This window comes from Crinia signifera, chromosome 1 (genome assembly GCF_055691185.1).
Source record: "Crinia signifera chromosome 1, ASM5569118v1, whole genome shotgun sequence".
NCBI lineage: Eukaryota > Metazoa > Chordata > Amphibia > Anura > Myobatrachidae > Crinia > Crinia signifera.
Window position 1 is genome coordinate 64,188,620 of NC_139217.1, and position 23,791 is coordinate 64,212,410.

A 23,791-nucleotide genomic window follows, 5' to 3' on the forward strand; every position below is an offset into this window, starting at 1 on the left:
TTTGGTAATAAAAGCCAGTCTAGACTGACTTTTATTTACACCGATGATCCCCGAATTTGGGGCGGGCGCTGATGTCATGTGATGTCAGCCGCCTGCACCATGCAGACATAGACTCGCCTGTGTTTTCACGGGAATGCCCGGTGCTTTCATGGGGGATGCCCTTAAAACACTGGGCATTTCCCTGCACCAGCCCCCTGTCTGTGCGTACACCTCAGTGAGTGTGATTCTCACTGAAGGCGCTCGCACAGGGGGACTGCACATGTGTATATCCGCGCATGCACAGACCCCCACCATCGGGAACGAGGCCCGTCTAATCAAAGCTGAATTGCCTCTTCAATGCTGTAGAGAAAGACAGCATTGAATAGTCCCGCCGTAATTTCCGCTATATAGCCTTTACTAATCATCCATATCAATTGTATAGAATATACATAATATTGAGACAGCTTTTTCATGTGGTTCTTCTAAATAAAGTAGTTTAAACTACATTTCCCTTGTCTAACCTTTCTGCTAACACTCCTCTCCCCTCTATGAGACATGCTATTATTTGACTATTGCATTCCACTCAAGCATCTCTTGAGTCTCTCTATCGAACCCCATGTCTTTGGAATGGCCTTCTCGGCTCTATCTGTCAAGCACTTTCTCTCTTCAACTTCAAGGCTTTTCTCATGACTCGCCACTGTAACACAGCATTGAACTAATTCCAAAGTACTCATTCGCCATGACAACCCTCATCTATATCTGTAAGTTATGCCCTGCCAAACAAGCCACTTAGAACACTCTTCATCTTTGAGATTTAGATTTCCAATATTGAGTTTCATTTGAGATATTCCTATCATTGTATAAATTAAGTTTGGTATAGTTTCTTGACATTATTACTTCCAATGACAAGCATTAAATATATATATATGCATTTCATAGAAACATATAGATTTGTGTGATGCTTTCCTGACACTGCAATAAAATAAAGAACATGAGGAGTAAATTAAAAGTTTTAAATCATAGAGATGTTCTAGATGAATAAAGAATAATTATTGTAAATGACAAAGGTGTATGTATGTACTGTATATATGCATTTGTATTATATAAAGGCGTAATAATTTAATTTTATTGGTACAATGTTTATATCATGTAGTTTTATGACGCCTTAGCACACTCACATTTAAAGACATCAGGCGCCAAACTCAGGTCTTTGACGAAGACCGAAACATTGTTGCAGACAAAAACTGTATATTAGATTTGATAAGTTTTAGTTGCTACCCTAGGATACGTTTATGTGTTTGCCCCTACCATTTTCCATATGCTCTGCCTCACCAACACTGCCATCTGGCGTAGTTCGTTCATAGTTGTCCTCTGGTAGTGGAAGGGCGCCCAGTCTTGGTCCTGATGAACTCTTACTACTCGGCGTCTCGGATTCTTCCAGCCCACTGTCATAGCAACTCTGCAATGACCCCTGATGAGGGTCCTGAGGTTGACTCACAACAGAAAACGTCACTCTACGGAATGGCTGCAAGAGAAAAGATTCTGAATGTCACTGGGTGGTACAATGGAAAGAAATTGCTGTCAACTGTGTAGAGTTGGAAAACGAAAAGAAACACAATGCCAATACTTAAAAAATGAAAGGGAAACAATTTCATAAACCAATATCTCAAAAATTGTCTTATTGTGTGTTTAATAGGCAACATTTGAAAGCAACTCGCATGTATACATGGTTATTCCTAGAGTGACACTGAGTAAACAGCATATATACACAGGTGGCAGGTGTCAAATCAAACCATAGTTTTTGGACTAAACTTTTTACTTTGGTCAGTGGATTGCTTGGAACATAGAGCTACCCGCCCATTCCCGGTCCCAATTATGCATTGCGTGGGTGCGCGAGTGCACCAGCACCCGTGCAATGCATCATTGGGACCGGTGATGCCTCTGAAGCTGGACACCATGGACAACTAGGACACCAGGTAAATATGAAGTAAAAATATTCAGAAATCCAGAATAATCCCTTATCCAAAATGCTCAAGGTCCGGAATATTTTGGATAAGGGATACTAAATCTGTAATACCATTTTATATTTGTAGAAATTTGCAAACAATAGAAAAAAGCGCTAATAATTTATTTTCTTAACAGTGAAGCTCATGAAATTACACCGAAAGTTTGAACCAATTAATAATAACAAACCACAAACTCAAGATGGCTTGGTCTTTTACCATCACCTGGAGTTGTACAACCTTTTTAAATGTAACATAAAAATGCTTTTAAGTCCACTTAAGGTAGCAATGTACTAAAAAAAAATATGTACAAAATATCAAACCAATTTACTGTAGGCTTATCTTTAAAGTTGTCTGGCAGAGTAAGGTCCTATCTCAGGGCAGCGAAAATAAGATTTTCTGACGAAAAGTTTACATGGAGGAGAAATACATCAGTGTATTTGGTTCAGGCTTCCAGGGGGCAAATTAGAGCCAGTGAATTAATGACGCCAGTTGAAGGACAAGGCACACATAGGGCGCGATGTACATTTGAAAAGTGATAAAATGGAGAGTGATATACCACCACCCAATCAGCACCTAACTACCATTTTCCTAACCACCAGTGAGATGACAGTTGTGAGTTGACTGGCTGTCACTTTATCACTCTCCATTTTATCACTTTTCAAGCTTAGTACTGTACAGTACATCTGGCCCATAATGCGGCATTGTAAAACTGATCAGGGAAGAATACTATAGTAATAGGCAGATACAGATGGAGTGCCTCTCATTCAGCGCCAGCGCTCGCCAGATCTCCCGCCGCTGGCGAGAGCTGGCAGAGAGGCGCTTCATCTGAGGGGAACGCACGAGCATCTCAAACACACGCGCGTCCCGTCACTCGGCAGCAGGGAGCTGAATCCCTGCCTATCTCCTCTTCAGGGAGACCGGCAGAGTTGGGGGGGAGAGGCTGCGAGCACCGACAGGGAGGCAGGGAAGTGACGGGAGGCGGCAGTGGGCTCAGACAGAATAGGGGGCGCGAGCATCTCATGCGCATGTGCCCCCTTCCATCTGATGTCGGGTCCTGGTGATTGGCGATCAGGACCCGCAACAGTGAGAGCGGCTCCATCTGTAGATCTCTTATCTATGTAAACCATAAACTGTATTATGAACGTTTTACATACTATTCATTGAATGTCTTGGAACACTGGTAATGTATTGTATAACAATCTCCATGGGAAATCATTGTAAAGTCATTTTGCCAAACCACACATACAGTAGGATGCTTAGGGGGATATTCAATGTTACGCCACTATTCCCGACCTGATCTGGGATTGAATACCACTCTTAGAATGTGACAGTAAATAGTTGATATTTTATTGAAATAAACTAGACATTAAAATAACACTCATAGACAATAATGTAATTGTATAAAAGTTATGTAGAAGTCAATTATGTAAGCTGTCACAAAAACCTAAAGGCAATCCACAATCCACAATACAAACAATGGGAAATACATAAATCAGCTTCTCATAAATCAGGCATGTCCAAACTGTTGCCCTCCAGCTGCTGTGAAACTACACATCCCAGCAGACCTTGCCATAGTATTAGCATTCTCTAATAGCAAAACTGTGGCAAAGCATGATGGGACTTGCAGTTTCAGCTGGGGGGGGGGGGCATAGTTTGGCCATGCCTTTCATAGATAGTATCAATGTCTTTGTTTTAAGACAGAGAATATCTATTTACACTGTAAATAAAAGTGTAAATAAAAGCAGTAAAGACTGAGAACTTATCTACAGTATATATTAAATGTATATGCAAAGGTTATCCCATTACAAAGTATATGAGACAACTGCTAGTAGCCAGGGCCGATGCAAGGCTTCTAAGCACCCTAGGCAAAACTTTAACCTACTGCCACACCACCCCCCCCCCCCCACTCACACACACACACACTGCCACCAGTACCTAGGGCTACCAATTTGGGACACATATTAATTACACAGGTTCTGTGGCTGGCTTTCATTTGGTTTAAAACTGCCACACTTCAAGACTCCATTTCACCTGGTTTTAAACTGCCACAGAACCTGTGTAATTAATATGTGTCCCGAATTAAAGGGATGGGTTGGTAACCCTACCAGTACCCACTTTCCAACCCCTTAAGGCATAATTGCCTAATGTTCCAGAATGGCAAGGAGGCTCCCAAAAATCGGTTGGTCCTCCCAGCCCTTCCCGGGAAGATGGGCAAGCCCCCTGCTTTCCCCGGAGGCCTCCCTTTGACATCCACTACAGAGTACAAGGAGGAGGGGGCAGTAAAGTAGGGAAGTGTGTCTCAAGGAAAAGTATGGTGGCGAGGTCTTAGAAGTTACGCATTCCTCATAGACAGCCATGATTTTTTTATATGCAGACTTGGTGGCGCCCCCCAGATCGTGGCGCCCTAGGCAGCTGCCTAAAGCTGCCTAATGGTAGAGCCTGCCCTGCTAGTAGCAACATCAGAGCTCTTCAAAAATAAAGTTAAAAACATCTTCTCTTAATACTGGAGCTGACAAAGTGATCATTATATCCAGGTGTTGATTATCTAATCATCAAAGCTTTTTAGAATCACACATACTGTATACATTAGTCTGCTAAAAGAATTAGGCCTGTACCAGGAGTGGATTAGGATGGAAAACAAGCTGTGGAAATTGCTGGAAGCATTAAGGTGGGGTCTGCTGAGGGGTGGGTCTGTTGAAAGGGCGGGATTCCTCCTCAAAGGTCTGATTCTGAGTTAAACACAGTTGCTGCTGTTCATATGTCTTTATCTGCAGTTGTGTCTGTGACTTTATGCACATTTCACTACAGTGCCATTCCCTGGTGTCATGAGTTAATGAAGCATTTCAAGTGCTTTTTGAAAAACTACCAAAAAGTGGTTCTCGATAATATACAAAAAGTGGCCCCCTTTCATGCCCACATTGTCAGCCTGCCACTTTCTTCTCCCTAACATGCCCACACCAGCATGCCATCCTCTACCCTCTAACACACCCACACTGCAAGTCTATCACCCTCTACCCTCTCCCATCCACATGCGCGTCAACCCACCGGAATCTTCAATACCTGGCTTCTATTTCCAGTGCATCCCTGGCCTGTACTAAAGCATCCAGACTGGGGTATCATGTTCTTAGAGGGCAATGTAGTGTCTTAATTGGGAGATGTAACTTCTAAATACTACAACTGGAGAACTTATCCATAGAAAGCAACCAGTTATTTTTTATCATGTATCACAAACAGTCTTTAAAATCATAGATACTGTATAATAAGAAAGGTTGCCATGTGTAACTTATCCATGTATTGCCTTTAGTAGGTTTGATACATCTCTCCATTATTTCTGTCCATCACATATCATAAAATCTATGTTATTACAAGACCGTAACGAGTGTAGCTACTCTTCCACGCTGTTCTCCTATGGGGGTGTCTGGAGACATGCCCGGTAGTCACCTTCTTCATCCACCCCTACTCCCCCCAATGCTTGATGTCATCATATGTCCCAGGGCGGAGCATGTCAGGTCAGGGTCTTTCCACTGACATGCCATAACAGCTTGCTCATGCCACCATTCAAATTGATCTGAAACTGATCATTCTTACAAAATTATTAACGGATCACACAAAAATCAAATGACTAATTATGGCGTTGTACTGTGTCGGGCCGAAAGACTATACCATGTACACTTGGCGACAAGTGTTTTTAAAATTGTTTTTGTTTGACTGTATTTCAGAGCATCAACATAGTTGAGCTCCCATGTCGCTTGGCATTATAATATTTGGTTACTACAGTATATCGTAGTCATAGTTTATATACAAAGAAGACTAATATTAGAAAAACATTGGTACATTTATACAAATTAGAGGGAAAGGGGGGGGGGGGTGAATGTTAAACGAATACGTCCATATACCCTATAAAGTAAGATAAAAAAAAAAGAAAACACAAGAACAAAAAAGAGAGAGACATAAAACATTAAATTCATAAACAATCAAAAGGTAACAGAGGAAAGTGGGAGGGTTCAACAAGATGAAACATAGTGTAAGAACAAAGAGGTATTGTTGCCGACCGAACAGAAAAAGTGTCAAATTTACAGTTGGAAGAGAATTTCTGATTTTATTTTAGCAGGAAGCTATGGCTGGCTTCAAAGTTAAAAAAAAAGAAAGATGTAAGAAAATCAAATTCTCTCTCTCTTTGCCCATCATTTTTTTATTTGTTTCCCTGTTACACATTTCATTGAGATTCCTGTATAAGAAGGACCAGGCTAAAATAATAAATACATAATTAAGACCACCCATAAACTTTGAAATAGTGTTTCATATTTCAGTGCTTACAACTTCCACAGGGCACCACACTACTACGCTACCAAGTTAAAAACCTAATGTAAGTATCTGCAACAGAAAATGACTTACACAGCAATTTATACAGCAGGAATTAGATGACTGAACAGATAGATGATTGAACAGATACTAAATTCCAAAACCCTAACTTACATTCCCATAAACTATGACATATACAGTGTATGTCATGAGTGTCACATACAGTATATATGTCACCAGTGTCTACGTCTCCCCCCAAAACCTGGTGGAGAACTGCATGCTGCATCGGGTGAGTACACATGTGGTAGCATTTGGCCAGTGCTCGATGGGACACGATGAGTGTGAAGAAAACAGGTTATATTGTATTACTAGTGTCCCCCTTTATGCATTGGGTCCTTCTATGGCTTACCTCCCATCCTGTAACATTAGTAGTGAGCCCAACATGACTGCCTTATCTGGTACGCTTGTGGATGGGATGAAAATTACATGGGACTGACTCTGACCCTACTCTGAGCATTAGGATACTGTAATCTCCCCATTTTGTGTAATCTGTTCTAGGGGTGACCTATTCAACCCAGTGTAATCATACGCAGTGAACCCAAGACTGCTGCCTCATGTTGTACCTTCAGATAACACAACCCTTGGATGCTATTACTCAAACTACACCAAACCAGCATTATGCTAAGTGTGTGCTCAAGGTTTGTGTAGCTTGTCTATTGGGGTATTACTAAAATTGACTATATTATGTGCATTGCATGGTCAGACTGGAACAAAATGTTATAGCGGTATAGGGGTAAATATTGTCTGCAGGCTAATATCCTATCTTATAGTTGTTCAAGCCTCTATGGTGACTGGCAATGCCCATCAAAGGGTCCCTACTGCTGCATTTCCCTGGAGGGCCCTTCATGACCCAGTCTGCCACAATCTTCATTTTGCTCTCCTGCACAGTAGAAAAGCATTGTACTTTGCAGGACGGTGCCAAAAACCCTACCACTGGCCCTATCTCTGCCTAGTGTGGGGAGGGGGTTTATTAGGTGGCAGAGGAAATCAGTTCCACCACCTCTCCAGAACTACTTTAACCACTGTAGCTATCTATCTATCTATCTATCTATCTATCTATCTATCTATATATATATATATATATAGATAGTGACATGAAGTCATGGTTCATTTTGTAGCAGGTAAGCAGCATACCAGATTAACAGCATAGGCAATAATGGTTACAGCATTGCAGCATACAGATGTCACAGCATAGTACAAACTCCCCAGTATGTTCCAGTGGTCCCTACCATAGCCCACACCCCCTGCCTATCACCTGGGCAGCTGTACCACCATTAGGAGCTCTGACTCTCTGCCCTGGAAACACTTATATCAGGAGAGCACAGGTGCTGCAAATCATCCCAACCCTGATCACATCAGTTTTCCTGCTGCTGCTGCTCTAAATCCTGGACTGGGTCCTCCACAGTAACTTCATGCAGAAGTAGGCTGTCCCTGCCACACATATATATATATATATATATATATATATATATATAGATATATAGATATCTATATATCTATATATATATATACACACGCACACACACACACACACACACACAAACACAAAGCAAAGGCTTTTTCTATTCTTTCGTATAGGTCTACAGTACCTAGGGGGAGGATGGGCTTTGAATGTATAGAATGTTTATGGAACATTTCATATTTATCCTGGTAGATACATTTTATTGAGGGATTAAGAAGACATGAACTACTGGCTAGAATTGTCTACATGCCTGAGATAAGGTCTGCAAGTCAGGGGAATATTCTGAATGATATGGCTACGGGATGTTTTAGGACTTGGCATGGGAAAGGTTGGGTGCCATAAGACTGAATCAATGTAAATCTGGCAGCGGATACGGCACTTTTGTACAATTTGCAACATGTTATTAAATAAAGCTTCATGACTTGAAAATTAGAAATCATTGTGTATATACTTCACGCTGCATTCAAGACTCTCAGCTATTGGATGGCTTCACAGTTGTCTTAATAAGGCTTTTCTGGAAAATACTAAAGACACATCTGACATTTTGTTGCTCTCTTCCCTGTAGAGATTGGATGCACAGACACACTGTGATTAGACTGGAATTGTTTTTATTCAGAATGTAAGTTATTGAAGAAAAAAAAAAACAGTTTAGCTGTCGTTATTGAACTCTTAATACAAAATGATCTGTGTTTCTGGATGATTGCGGAATTGGAATACTTCTAGCAGATGTTTATACAATATAAGTAATGATGAAAAGAAAAAAAAAACACTTGCATACTGCCTTTTAAATGATCAGTGCGTCTCTATTTTTTTGTTATATAGATTTCCCGAATTCAAACAAACCGTTTCATTTTAAGAATAGTGAAGATCACATAAATATCCATTTTTCGTTGCTCGCAGGCAAGTTTTGTCATCAACAGTCTCATAAATAAGTGATCTATTCTGAGAAATGACTGATTCAACAGAAATTCTATCAGGGTAGACAATTATCTATAAAACTATGTGGGCTTCTGCGGAACAGCTGACAGGCTGAGAACATTCATATACATGCATAATGTTGATGGAAGTGTGGGGGGGGGGGGGGGGGGCCTGGCAGTGCTAAATCACACATTATTTCTGGGAAACTCACATTGTGTGTGGAGGTTTTCAGATTGACAAACATCATTCCAGTAAATAATTACACCAATGCATAGATATATAATTTGTGGTCTGCAACTGTGTTTGCTTTTGATGGTGGTATTGGTGGTGGTGGTGGTGGTGGGGGGGGGGGGGGGGGCTGGCAGTGCTAAATCACACATTATTTCTGGGAAACTCACATTGTGTGTGGAGGTTTTCAGATTGACAAACATCAGTCCAGTAAATAATTACACCAATGCATAGATATATAATTTGTGGTCTGCAACTGTGTTTGCTTTTGATAGTGGTATTGGTGGTGGTGGTGGTGAGGGGGGGGGGGCTGGGGGGTATAAAATGCTCATAACACTTGACTTTCTATGTGAAGTCCAATGACAAGTGACATCTACTACTTGTAGTAAACGGCATGGTTGATACCTTAGTCTAAAACCAGATGGTCTGTTGATTTCCAAAAATACCATTACCAACAGCAACATTAATCCCTCGGCAAGTGGCCGCCGGTAATTCCATTCAATAAGCCTAAAATTATGTAGTTAAACTGTTTAAATATAAAACAAGTGTGTTTGAGTGCCAGTGTAGCTAATTAACACAGCCATCTAATTACATGGAGTATAAAGGTTTTACTATACACTACAGTATAACAGTTTACGGTACCTATGGTAATGTTACATGGATGCATTGACATTAAAAACCCATGCTTGTTGGACTGCTACCTGCATCACAAAAGCAAGTTCTATTGAAGATGGGGTGTTGCTATGTGCAACCAATAAGATTCTGTCTATTGTCTTCTAGAATGTTCTAACTAAATAAGAAGTAGAATCTGATCGGTTGTCCATAGCAAAATAACCCCTACGAAGGTACCCTTGGTTTTCATGAAGTATAGGTTTGGACCTACACTTTACCAGTCTGCATACAAAATCTCCTTTTCTTGGATCTGTGTTAAGAAAAAGTTAAAAAATGATCTTGTGTATTCTGCTGTCAATGTATTTGGTCTAGCTATGAAATAAAGGAATAATATCATTATCTAGGACATGTGAGACTTGGTGTTAAAATGACAAAAGGTCGATTTTTTAGATTTTTCGATCAACATCAAAAAGTGTTTCAGGGTAGAAATGCCATATTTACCAACATTTGATTTTTAGGCCAATAATAAATAAATAAATAAAAACCACTGTATTTGTTCTAGAGATGCGCAGGTCCAGATTTAGCCAGATCTCAAAACGGGATCTAATTGGCTATCCAGCTGTCACATGTTTTGGCGCAAAAACATGTGACAGCATATAGCCAATAAGATCCCGTTTTGAGATCCAAGTAAATCCGGGAAATCCGGACCTGCACATCTTTAATTTGTTTGCCAATTTTAGTTTAAAATCAGTTGGTTTTTTACAGTTCCATACCAAATTGACTGAAAACAGTCTGAAAAATCAACCAAAATCCGTAGAAGAAAACCAAAACTGGTCAAAATGAACCATTAGTAAATACCATTCGGAGCATTCCTTAATATGGAAAACTTTGCCCAAAATAAAGTAACTTGCATTCAGCATTTACAATATTAAATCTTTACTAATGTTTTGATCATGCATGTGAATACTTTTTTCAGACAGTCATTTTTATTTATTCACAGTTTTTGGAACATACAGATCAAAAATCCAAAATCTGTATTTTCTTCTAAAAAAATATTAATTTATTGAATATTTAAATGAATACGCAAGCATTTAGCTAGTTTCATATTAGGAAAAAAAAAACATTATTTATAGAAATGAATACTTCAATAAAAATAAATAGATGACAAATTTGAGTAACATAATTAATTGATGTAAAAACTTTATTGGATTCTTGTACAGTGACAATATGACTACCGCGAGTTTACAGTATAGCTGCTCCCATTATTTGAAATGCTTTAATATGCACCTACAGTACAACGACATAAAATGATTATGTTTGACAATACTGAGATGTTGTACAAGACATGACAAATGCCAGTCACTTGCTATATCAATAAAAGCTTACAGGTAAATGTTATACTAAAAAAAAAAAAAATCACATTTCCTAGAAAATCTTTTATATTGTACTCTATGGAGTAACTGGAGCATAACAAGGTCAGTATGTGATAATCTATTTTATCCTGATTGGTGAATGGTATATCCATAATACATACTTAATGGAAGTAATCTTTCTGATTAATTGATGTATGCCTTCTTAACCAAGGATAAATGTATTATCCAGAAGTCGTCATGACCTTCAATGAAAACCCATTTTTTTTGGTGTGTAGAAAATACAGTATGTTTTGCAAATTGCCAAATTATGGTTTTACAAACATATTTATAGTTACATTTATGGCAATAAGTTAATAGTTTAAAATTAAACCAAAATAAAGAGCAGTACTGTCCGGATTCACTATGACAATAGTGAAACTATTTGTATTTTATATACTGTATGCTATATATTATTTTATGCCTAGATAGCGATGAAGGATTTGAGAGTCTCATATTTAAATAAGCAAAAGTGGAGGTGGTGCACCATTTATTTGCAGGGAGCTAAATGTTTGGCATGGTTAAAGTGTACAGTATGTAATGCATTAGCAGATTACAATTAGAATGGATAGACCAGATACATGAATGGCACTGGCTAATTAACAGACACTAGAATATTTGCGTAAAAAAAATGTTTTTCTTTTTTATTGCTGATACACTCTTAAGGTGCCCATACACTCTGCGTTTTCACCGTGCGATGCGATGCACAGTACAAAAAGTATGGGCTGTACTTACTTTTTGTACTGCCCTCGCATCACAACACACACAAATCACATGCAAAACGCATGCGTTGCAATGTGATCCAGCCAATAACGGGTGCAATCATCGCACAGTGTATGGCACCTTTACAATATAACCAAACTAGTTGAAAGCCCATCAAAATGACAGCTTCTGCAATGTACTTTCCCTTTGACCTGTGACCGTTTTTACTTTCACTGTGACATTTCTAAGCCCACAAACTCATCACCCCACCCCAGTCCCTATGTGCTCGTGTCTCCAATCTCTGTCTTCACAGCTCCCTTTTGTTCCATATGCAGCAAGTTTGAAACAGATCAGTGTCACAGCAAAAATAGCTTTTTGTTTTGACATCTTTTAGCACACAAAGGAGCACTTTGGTCCATTGAGTGGCCTCTTGTGGTCACTGGTGGTACTTTACCTCATAGAGGTGAGGAGTAGTTAGCCTTTTATATATAGATATATACAGTTATAACACTTATGGGTTCATGCATCAAGCAGTGAAAAGAGTGGAGACATGGCCCATAGCAACCAATGATAGGAAATGAAAAGCAAAGGCATATTGGTTGCTTTGGGCATCTTCTCCACAAGACCACTCCTCCATTCCTTTCCCTCCTCCATCCTCCCCATACACTTTTAATTAATAAAGGCTCACAGGACAAACCACCAAATAAACCTATATAGAACAAATGAAGATTGCAGCAGTATGTGTGTAACCAGTCTCCTCATTTCGTCCTTGTTGCCCGGAGGCAAGATAAAGATTGGAGCCCCCCCCCCCCCACACACACACACACACACAGCACCTTATATATTTATATATATATATATATATATATATATATATATATATACACATATGCATGTGTGTTTGTATGTATGCATGTTATGTATATTATATTTAAAATAGAGAGAGTGTGACATCTGTGTTTCTGCTAGGAGAGGGAGTCAGCCACAGAAGCCATATCGACAGATTTCAATTAACTAATTTAAACCTGCAGAGGAGGAGAGGTGCCCCCTTGGGAGCAGGAGCCCGGCAGCAGATGAATCCATTGCCTTCCAGAGTTACGAGTCTAATAGAGGCAATGGAGAGTGATGAAGTGAAGAGAGATAAACTACCAATCAATCAGCTCCTGTCATTTTTTCTGAACGTTATCACTCTCCAAGGCTTAATAATTTTCCTCCGTAGTGTTACCCTAAGGTCCAGGATTCCCAATATATTAAACATGTGAGCATAAATAGGCAATAGGATACATTTGGGTATTAGAAAATCTCAGCAACAAAGCAACTGGCAAACCCTGAAAATTCTCAGGATTGCCACTGCCTGCGCTCCCTCCTGCTGGGCAGCACCGCTGAGCTGAGCACTGAGATCAGCACTGCACTCAGCTTCAGCAGCTGCCCGGCTCCTGCTGCCCGGCCCCTCCTCCTTCCCCTGGCTGTGTGCGGTGTAAACTAGTAACGTCACGCTGCACACAGCCGGGTTGTCGGGGGCAGGGCTGGGCAACGGCTCATTGAGTGTTCAACGGCGAAGCCTGGACCCGGGGGTTACAGTAGTGGAGCTTTTTTAGGGAGCGCTCCCCAGAAAAAACTTGCCCAGTGGGGAACGCTCCCTAAAAGAAAAAACACCACTGAAGGGGTTAATACACAAAGAAAAGTGGTTTCTACTATTGAGACACACTAGGGTTAACAGAATATGCAGAATTGTTTCATACATATTTTCTGTGTGCTAATAGGCACTCTCATTAGCTGTCCACACTGTTATAGACAAATGGTTTAAAGCAGAAACCCTGTACACGATATACTGTAGGTATCATTTCTACCTTTGCTTCTTTCATTTTCAAGTGAATCACTCATTTGTGATGCATAATGATGTGATGTTTTGGACTTGATTGCTCTGACACTTTGAAGTTCTTGAAGTTGGTTGTTGCTTAAGCCATAGGGTTCCACTATATGTAATCATTTTAGCTATATAAGTTATTTTTCTTGTGCTATAATACTATTCATTTTGGTATATAATGATATGACTTCGAAACTGCATGCATTTTTACTTGAGGCTGACTTATATCTAGCAGTTCCTCTATGCTTAATTATGCCTGCATGTTTTCTTATTTAAGGTATACCACAAAATAAAGATTTTCTATGTACTATATGTGTGTTTTTATTTGCAGTGGGAGTCCTTATTAAATAAAAATTGTTATACTGTATGTTTGTATTTAAAGAGTGGGGTCGGTGCGAGAAATTGAGTGAAATCGCATGTGTTTGATATCCCATCTGATCCGATGTGCAGTCCCGTGTGCATCGTATCAGAGCCCATATGTTGAGTCGAACCCACTCCCAGTAGAGGGGTTTGGGGTCACATGCAATACATCACATGCAAAAGGACCACATACGAAGGCTCAAGGGGGATCGGATGGCCATACACTGCTGCGACTTCTAGTCTTGGGAGGACCACCAATTACTCTCTATGGGTCTTATTCTGGTTCACTCTCAGAGGCAAACTCCTTCTCAAATGGACAAAACCATGTGCACTGCAGGTGGGGCAAATGTAACATGTGCAGAGAGATTTAGATTTGGGTGGAGTTTTACTTCAAAGTGAGATCTATATCGCAGTGTAAAAATAAAGCAGTCAGTATTTTCTCTGCACAGAAACAAAATAAATCACCCAAATCTAATTCTCTCTGCACATGTTACATCTACCCCACCTGCAGTGCACATGGTTTTGTCCATTTGAGAGGAAATTTGCCTCTGAGAGTGAACCAGAATAAGGCCCTATATCATCCGTCTATACTTTAATAACAGGCCAATTACTTGATTTGGGAGCTAATAACAAAGAGCCTGATTCAGAGGTGGACATAAATGAGAGAAATCGTGTTTTTAATTATAATCAGTAAATTGCACATTAGCAGCCCAGAAGAAACCCTAAGGGCTATTTCACATGCTCTGGCTCCTGCCGGGTGGCTAAACCCCGCACGGTGAAAAGCCGTGCAGCACACCATAGTTAATAATGGACACAAATGTGTCCATTCACACGTGACTGCCACGGCCCAGCCGCCCGGTTGCAGCCGGATCCCACCACTGGAAGGGACGGCTGCCGGGCTGTGGCCATCCCCACCATTGTAAACTGCTGTGTGCGGCACGGCTTCCTGGCCGTGCGGGGTTTTGAGCGTGTGAAATAGCCCTTATTGTGCACAAGCAAACACCAGCGTGCAGCTTCTGTGATCCGTGGGAGGTTCAGAGGGATGATCTAAAGTTTTTGCAAAAAGAGGAGGTGTCATGTGTATGTTATGGGAGTGTCCTCAGAGTGTTTCAGCTTGCAGCTGTGATCAGGTTTACAGACATAGTAGTTAAATAGGTAACAAGGGTGATTCTGTGCCATGATTCTGAACCGCTACTGTAGTCGATCTTAAGACTTATGCGGCCACATGCACTAAGCTTCAAAAGTGATAAAGTGAAGAGCGACCAGCCAATTAGCTTCTGTAAATTTTCAAACACAGGGGGTTATTCAGTTCTGAACGATGGGCTTGGCCACCTTGCGATAAAATCCAGCTTCTTTTTTAGTAGATATTTGTAAGTAGATCGACAGGAAGCTGGTGGTTACGGGTGGTAACCGGACATTTTCTATGAGTATCAGTGAAAACTCAGGCGTGCCCAGGTGTTTTCAGGAAAGGCGTGTGATGTCCGTTCCCGCCTCCATTGGCCTGTTTCTATCACCCAGGAAGTACGTTCTGGGGTTACCCACACACTGGGAATATTATTCGATGGTGAGTTGCAAATGGATTTGCAGATATTCACTGATCTGCAGTATTTTTGCAGGCTTGCACAGGGCAGAATTTCACTCTGACAGGGCGGCATCTATCTGATAGCAGGGTTCGGCAAGTAGCAGAGAAGAGATCAGGTCTGAATAACCCCAACAGCCATAGGCGCCGAAACTGTGGGTGCTCCGGGGTCTGAGCAGCCATGGAAAGTGAGGAGCACCCACGGCACGGGCTACGGCAGTGGGGTCCCAGCAGCAGAATTGTATGCCATCAGTAGCGGGGGTCCCTGCGGCGGATGGGAACTAGTAGCAGTATTAATACCGCTGCTAGTTCCCATCTTCCGCAGGGACCCTGCTGCTTATGGCATATCTGCTTCTGGGACCCCGCTGTGGCGCTGCCGCTGCCAGGATCCCCGACATGAGGAGCGGGTGAGTCCCGGGGGAGGGGGGTGGTAGTCTGGGGGGGGCGGGAGCACCCACCAAAAAAATGTTAATCGGTGCCTCTGATGGCAGCCGTGCATGAACCGCTGCTTATGTGGGTCTAAAATATTCCCGGGTCTCAGCTCCCTGGCCAGGACATAGGATCCCTTTCACACTATCAGTTGCCTCAACCCTTTCAAGTCCAATGTCTAGTAAGGCTCAACAGCCCTAGCGCTAATATCTGATCCAATGGTGAGCCGCTTTAAAATCAGAACATTAACACCGTTCAACATTCAATGTAGACCAATTTTAAATACCGTAATAAAAAAAAATACAATTAATTTAAACATTTAAATCAGACTGTTTGAATTGCAAAAAAAAAAAAAATTGGACTGCAAAGCGTTAATAATCTGTTTTCTCAGAGTTTTTACAACTAGAAATAGTTAACTCCGAAAATCCCCAAAATTCTTACTTTTCATATGTCTCAGTTAACTGGCTTAATGTGAATGTCTCAGTGCATTTGGAACTCAGAAACACAGTATGTGGGAGCTTTTATTAACTGAACAAACTTTATGTCATGTGTAGCCTGTTCCAGGGTTGACTTTAATACATATCTGACAGCACAGTACATTTTTACCTAAAAATGTGACATTCATGGTTATTACCAATCCAGCTGCTACAGAACTGTGGAAGCTTTATTTAGAAACCCGGGCCAGGTGACACTGTAGTGCAATGAGTATGTGCCTTTTGCAACTGCAAAATTACAAAGATTTTAAAGATCATTGTTAAAGCTTTGCAAGTCTGTGATCGGTAATGACCAGAGAATGTGTGCCATCTAATAATGAATGCATACCTTCCGACTGTCCTAATTTGCGCAGGACCATCTCATTTTTTGGGGACTGTCCCACCTCCCACCGGGGCCGGTAGTGTCCCGCGGTGGCAGGGGCAGTTGGGAGTCCACCCTACCTGCAGCTGCACAGTGTTTATTTAGAGAGACAGAGGGGCTAGGGGCATGGCCAGCAGCTTACACAGCGCTGGCCAAGTGCCCATAGCGACTAAAATGGGGGCATGGCTTGCGGCCCGTGGCATCCCTGCTAAAACACGCCCCTTTAAGGAGGCCACACACCAATATTGGACTCACGCCTTTCCCAATCTCTGTAGTTGGGAGGTATGTGAATGCTTTAAGCTAGAGATGAGTAGCTCAGTTTTAAATTAGATTCCTCTCCCCATGTATGGATCTTGGAACAGTGTTATGCTTCAACTTTCAGGAAATTTTGCCTCTGGAGTATTTTGGATAATGCTAAATTAGATGCAATCCAACATATGTTAAAGCTGAGATTCCCAGACTTCCCACAATGGTTAGAGTGGTGATACCATGTCTTAAGTTCCACACTTTTACATTTGCTACACTTTTCTTGATGCGATTGATCCTGTGGGATTCGGATTGCGCTGAGCAACTTTTTGCATTTTTTTTGCCCAAATTAGCACCTTAGTCACATTGCAATGCAACAAACCCACTTCCCGAGATTGCACTGCACTACACAACACTTGCATATCTGTGTCCTACTTGAGTCTGGATGTACAGTATAAGGAATTATTTGTACATAAGGAATTATTTTTACCTGCAAGTCACTATGCTGATCTAGGCAGTGTCAAGAGGGGGGGGGGGGTTCTTTTACCAGGTCCCAGGTCTGCTTGAGGGGCCGAGGTCCTGCTCCCCCCTCCCTTGTTGCAGGGAGCCGGGCAGTGTGGAGAGAGATGACAGACTGCCACCGCAGCACAGCCTCTTTCCTCAGCTCAGCACATGCCATGTGCTGAGCTGGGGAGAGAGACTGCTGCAGTGTCAGATTGTTCTCTCTCTGTGTGTGCAATGATGATCCCGCCCGCCAACCCACACCCTGCATCCCACTCAAATTATGGTACTTATGTAGTATCTGGGCTGCCGATTTCTAAATCGGGTCGGATCGGGAGATCGCATCGCATCGCATGCGACCATGCGATTCGATGCGATGCGATGCGATGCGATGACCCGATTTTTCCATAGGAATCAATGTTAAAATGGACTGAGTCCATTTTAACATGGAATTCAATGGGAAAAATGGGTCCTTTTCATACCCTTACTATCCAAGTGGGCATGGAGTTGGATATAAACCTGTGGCGAGCGTAGCGAGCCACCGAGCCCGAAGCGTGGCGAGCGAAGCGAGCCCCGCGAGGGGACGAATACCGTCCCCTCGCGGGGCTCGCTTCGCTCGCCACGCTTCGGGCTCGGTGGCTCGCTACGCTCGCCACAGGTTTATATCCAACTCCATGCCCACTTGGATAGTAGGGGTATGAAAAGGACCCATTTTTCCATAGGAATCATTTTAACATTGATTCCTATGGAAAAATCGGGTCATCGCATCCGATATCGGATGCGATGCGATGCGATGCGATATCGCATCGCATCGCATCTGATTGTATGCCTTAACTTAAGGCATACAATCAAAAAATCGGCAGCCCAGATACTACAAATTATGTACAATTTTTCCCATGGGGTGTGGCCATGCCCCCTCCCATAGGCCCTGCTTGGTGGCCATGCCTCCTCCTTTTTAATGGGGCCCAGCCGACCTGTTGCCGCCCCTGGACCTAACAGGAATATGTAAAATACAGATCTATCCAGAGGTGGGGATGTAACACAGTCCAAGACAGGACCACACCAACTGCCAGTGAGCCCTGTCTGGAGATGTTTGACTGCATTTGGGTGCCAGCTGATGTGGATCCACCATTTAAATTTTGGACTGCAGCCCCATCTGTGGAGCCGCCACTTGTTGTATCCATTGCACCTTAACATTGGGAACATTCTCTTCCATCACAGAGGAAATTAGTTTCCCTTATAAATCAATACAATTGTTCCACGCTTTACAATTCCAGCAATGCCTCAAGTATATAAAACCGTTGTCATTATTGTGCATGTATATGTCTAGAATAAGAATAAGGACATTAAAATCATAAATTGGCTGCTTGGTCTTTTATCCAAACCTACATATTCAATATCTAACAAATCATCAGCATTGGCAGTTCATTAATTCTCTCTATAGCATAGGTTTTCATGCAGATCAGATGGTTAAAAATCTATTTTTTTCTGAAATTATTAGAATTTCAATCTTGCTTATTTGCTCCAACTAACATTTCTCTTGATAGAAATACAATTTTGCTTATGCTTTAATAGGAGCTTTTCGTTTTATGATTTCTCTTGTTTTATAAAATGGCACTCAAAGCTAAATTAGGAGCTTGTATTAAACAAAAAGCAATGTAGAAAATGACTAATCTCATAGTCGTACCCTTTGTATGCACCACAGTAGAACATTATAGTTATCTCTGCAAATTCTTAAAAGTCTTAAAAAATAAACCGATTCTTCTGCCAGTACAAAACAAGACAAATATAGTTGCTCATCAAACAAAATTTGCGCAACACATGGCAGGAAAGGTTGAGGGAGAACAAAAGTAGAATACTGATAAAAGGACCGGACTTACGAATGACTATGTTTACACACAATTGTAAAGCATTTAAACCTAAAATAGTAAAAGAAAAAATATCACCTACAGTACCTAGGGGGTTATTTAATGTTGGGTCATGGCTGTCGACCCTGTCCTGTTCTTGGTCTGCTCGACCGAGAATTTGCAGGCGGGATTCAATGTCCCGCATGCAGCGGGCCGAGAAGGGGGCGTGGCCTTCAGCTTCGGTCAGGAATCGGCGAGCTGCAGCTGGGAGCTCGTCAATTCCCAGCCATTCTTGGCAGAAGGAGCCCAACTGCTTGTGAAGTCGGGCTCGTTCTTCTGAGATCCCCTGTTCAATACTTTCGGGGAAGGCAGCATTGAATAGGGCCTCGCAGCCATCTCCCCTGTCGGGAGATGGCTGTGGGAGATTAAATCCCCCCCCCTAGAGTGTACCTGTTATTGGTGATATACAATAATTGTGATTTTTTCCCCTTGCCTTTGTACATTTAATAAGTGACCACAAGTAATAATTAATGAATGTGGTTAGAGGAAGTCTCATTCTTGCACTGAATTTCTTAACATTAGCATTTCACTGTGTTCATCTTCCTCCTCCTCTAATTCACTCCTTCTCCCACCTCCTTTGGTGCCCTCAACTTTGACATCAACTTTGACACCAACACTGCTACCATTGAACAATATGCCGTCTCCTGACAAACCCCCACCCATTTACCTACAACTATCACCTTACTTTAATCCATCATGTGATCCTGTCCTCTCATATCTGAGAATGAGGCTTTTCTGTTGTTTTCTTAATACGTGACACGTTATTAATCGTACCAAAAGATTATATACTCCATTAGAAACAACACACCCTCTTATGTGCCTCATCTCTGCTACCCAGGATTACCCTTAACTCCAACATATTCTTTAATTTCCATATCCAGTCTCTCTCTCTCCAAGGCCTAACCTATTCTCCTCCACAATTATTTTATCCCACATGTCCTCCAATCTAGTCTCATGCCACTCCTCTTTATGGATCATCTGCTTTCCAATAGCCACTCTGGCTTCCTCACAAAATAGAATTTCAAAACGTCACTCATATCTACCCAATGCCATTTCTTACTCCTTCCCGCGTGCCACTCTCCTTGCCTCCTACCACACTCTGCCCATGGCCTGCCACTTGACTACATGGCCCATTATCACCAATATTTCTCCTTTACCAGTTCTAATCTATGGATAAACACTCACGGTCAATCAGATTTTCCACCAGTTTTTAATTTTGTAAATGTTGTGCAGAAACCTTCCTCTTTATCAAAACCTTCCAGTTCCCCACCTAGTTCTACTCCTATTAGTCGAACTGCCCTATCCTGCATCCTATTTCTATAGGAACTGATTCTTGTTCAATTGGTCCCTGGCGTATTCACTCCGGGGACCGATTGTGCGGCTCTACTCATGGGCATATTTGTGCATGTGCAGGGCCACTGTACAGTATGTATGACTTTGGTGGTTATCACAGTTGCTAAGGCGTTCGTTCAGGTAGAAGAGGGAGGAGGGCGGGTGGGGGCAGACATTGGCCCTGGGCATTGGAACGCTCAGCATTTTATGGGGGTCCTCATGAAAATGCAGGGCATTCTCCTGGGAATGCGGGTGGGCCGAGGCCTGCTAGGGCCTCGTGGCTGCCGTCACAGGATGTCTGCACCCGCCCCCTCTTTGGCGGACACAGGTCAACGACCATCTAAATGGTTTTTTTCCCCTTTGGCCACACGAGGGTATGTGTTCAAGTACATTCCCTTGCATGTTACAAAAGGAATCTGGAGGTGTGGGGGGAGGGGTCACTCATCGGACGGCAAGCGGTGTTAAGCTGATCACTAAGCAGTGAGCGACTGCTACTTAGCGAGGGTGTTGAATTAGGCCCTAAGTCTTCTGATACATAAAGTGTTCATTCTCCCCACCTGCTGGCAACCAGAAGTACTGTATAACATGTGTATTATTTTTCCTGGACTATAGAAAGCCATTTCTTGATACACAGGATTTGTTTTATCTTGTTTTATCCAGCTTTGAAATACAGCTGTGTACACTCTGATTGCATCTTCCATTAAAAAAAAATGCATTTATCTCACTGAGGAAAGCAAGTTGTGCAATAAGATATTTATACATGTATTGCATGTATAATCTATGTCATTTATAATTCATACGGAAGCTATGACGGAGAAAATCTGTTTTTTTTTTTTACTTTTCGTTTACGTTGAATCAACACAAATCATAGCTCTGCTACACAGTTAAAAATGTTTGTGTGGTTATATTTTTTTTTAAATTATGTTTCTTTAAAAAAAATATGATTGGACAGGTTAAAGGGAGGTCAACAGAATTCTGCTGGCAGATGGAAAATCTTGGACGTGCTTCTCTAAACTGCGGAAGCAACAATCATATCGCTCAGGTATTTAAAGTGCATACTATGGGCGGTATTCAATGTGAATACCTGCGAGGTGCAGCGAATCCTTTTTAGGATTCGCTGCACATTCGCCACGTTCCGGAGCCAGCGGGCTCCGGTATTCAACGTGTCAGGGGCTCGCTGCCCCTGACAGGCGAATATGAGCTCCTGCGGCGATTGCCGCAGGGAGCCTCAGGACGGAGCCAGGCAGAGAGATGGTAGTCCCTCTGCCTAGCCCAGACCTTTGTGGGGGCTTAGGTGTGCTCCCCGGGTGCCAGGCAGCACAGGCTGCCCCCCCGGCGGTGCCAGCAGGCTCACGTATATTCACTACACACGATCAAAATGATCGTGCAGTGAATATATGAATATGTAATGAGCGGCTCCGCTCTGGCGCCACCTGCTGGATGCTGTGTAAAAAAAAAATAAAAAAAAAAAATATTATTTTTAAAATTAAATATATATTCATGTGCTTACAGCACATGAATAAAAATAGCATGCCCCTCCTCAGAATAAAATTCCTGATTTTTTGACACCAAATGTAAAAAACAAAACACTTTATTTTAAAAGTTCACATTCCACTTCACCATAAAAAGATAGCGATTGCTACTCGGTGAATCATGGTGAAAAAAACCTAGAAATGTATTCGCCATGTGGTCATTGAATAGGGTGATTCACCGTTTTTGACAGAAATTCGCCAAACAGCACAAATTCGCCATAAAAACCTGGCGAATCAGGCTCATTGAATACCGCCCTATGAGCTGTTCCGCTCATCCTTGCCATACTTCCAAACTGTGTTTTGAGATATTTCCACTTATTACGCTGATTCTCGCACTTGATGTTTGTGTGGTATTCGTTGTCCTTGGCAATATCATGTGTGCATAGCTGAGAACAGCAGCAATGAATTTTTTATGACATCTTTGAACAGCTAACCTCAATAGAGAGATGGTGAATCCAGAATGTGCATAAAATTTTTTTTTTCTCGTCAAGATTTTAAAAAGCAGATGCATGCACCTATTGTCACCATATGCCATGCTAGCTGAAGTGAACTAATAGGCTAGGAAATAACCTACGCTGTCATTCCTTATTGATGTTGTTTTATAAATACACAGTGAGCAAAAATATGGAGATTTCTGAATGTCCAAATATGCAGGTGAAACGCTATTTAGAAATGGTTTATTCTGCCTTAGCTTCGCTGATGGGCTGTTAAGAAGCAGTGGAAAGGAAAACAGTTCATGTATAAATGATTTTAGTGGAAAAAGAATCCACTTAAAGCAATGTACACTCCGCTAGGATTAAATGCCTCTATCAGTGCTTGCTCTGACTTGTTTTCAGCAGGATATTGTTTGGGGCCTATCAAACATGTACGTAAATGTAGATTTTTTTTATTGCAATTAAAAGTTTGGGGGGCTTATTTGACAAAAAGCAGCCACTGGGACAGGTCTCAAGCATAACTGGCGAGCAATGGTAAGAGCAGTCTTACAACTTGCCGGTGAAGTTGGGTGTCAAGGAGCCCATGTCCGAGCTGACTTACAGGCTCCCGCATGCCCACTAGAACTGGAAGCAAACTCTCAGCTTCCAGTTCTAGGTTCAAAAATAAATTCAAAAATCAAACTTAAAAGTACATTTTTTTTTTAAATGGGAGCAAAAAATATCTATATATAAATATATTGTGTTAAAAGATGTCATAACAGAAAGTAAAACATTTTTTGCAGGGACACTGATCTGTTTCAAACTTGCTGGATATGGAGAGAGGCCAGACAACTATCAGGAATATCAGTCTCCACTCCAAGGATTCCTATTACTCCAATTGAGCCACCAAACACGTGAGAACTTATATCTAGAGAGTATTGAGACCATTTAATCTGGAGGGCAGTGCACCATAGTGTATTACCAAGAGGTACCTCAAAGGTGGAGAATGTGAGGGAGGGCTCAGGTGGGATAATGCAGAAGATGCAGTTGGGGGAGAGAAAGATGCCCACTCCTTCACCCTGGCAGCCATCA

The 23,791-nt window shown here is 41.8% G+C and overlaps 1 protein-coding gene across 10 annotated transcripts in view; it reads right to left on the reverse strand.

The window, feature by feature from the left end:
• PCDH7 (protocadherin 7) overlaps positions 1-23,791 on the reverse strand; it is a 656,577-nt gene that overhangs the window by 300,736 nt on the left and 332,050 nt on the right. For 4 of the 10 annotated variants that reach the window (XM_083158609.1, XM_083158534.1, XM_083158536.1 and 1 more), the window contains exon 2: positions 1,312-1,504. The exons of 2 other annotated variants lie outside the window; for them this stretch is intronic. In XM_083158609.1, coding sequence (XP_083014735.1) covers positions 1,312-1,504 — 193 coding nt within the window. Of the gene's footprint in view, positions 1-1,287; positions 1,505-23,791 lie in introns of all 10 variants that reach the window. 4 more of the 10 variants (XM_083158539.1, XM_083158533.1, XM_083158535.1 and 1 more) reach the window with 1 other exon arrangement.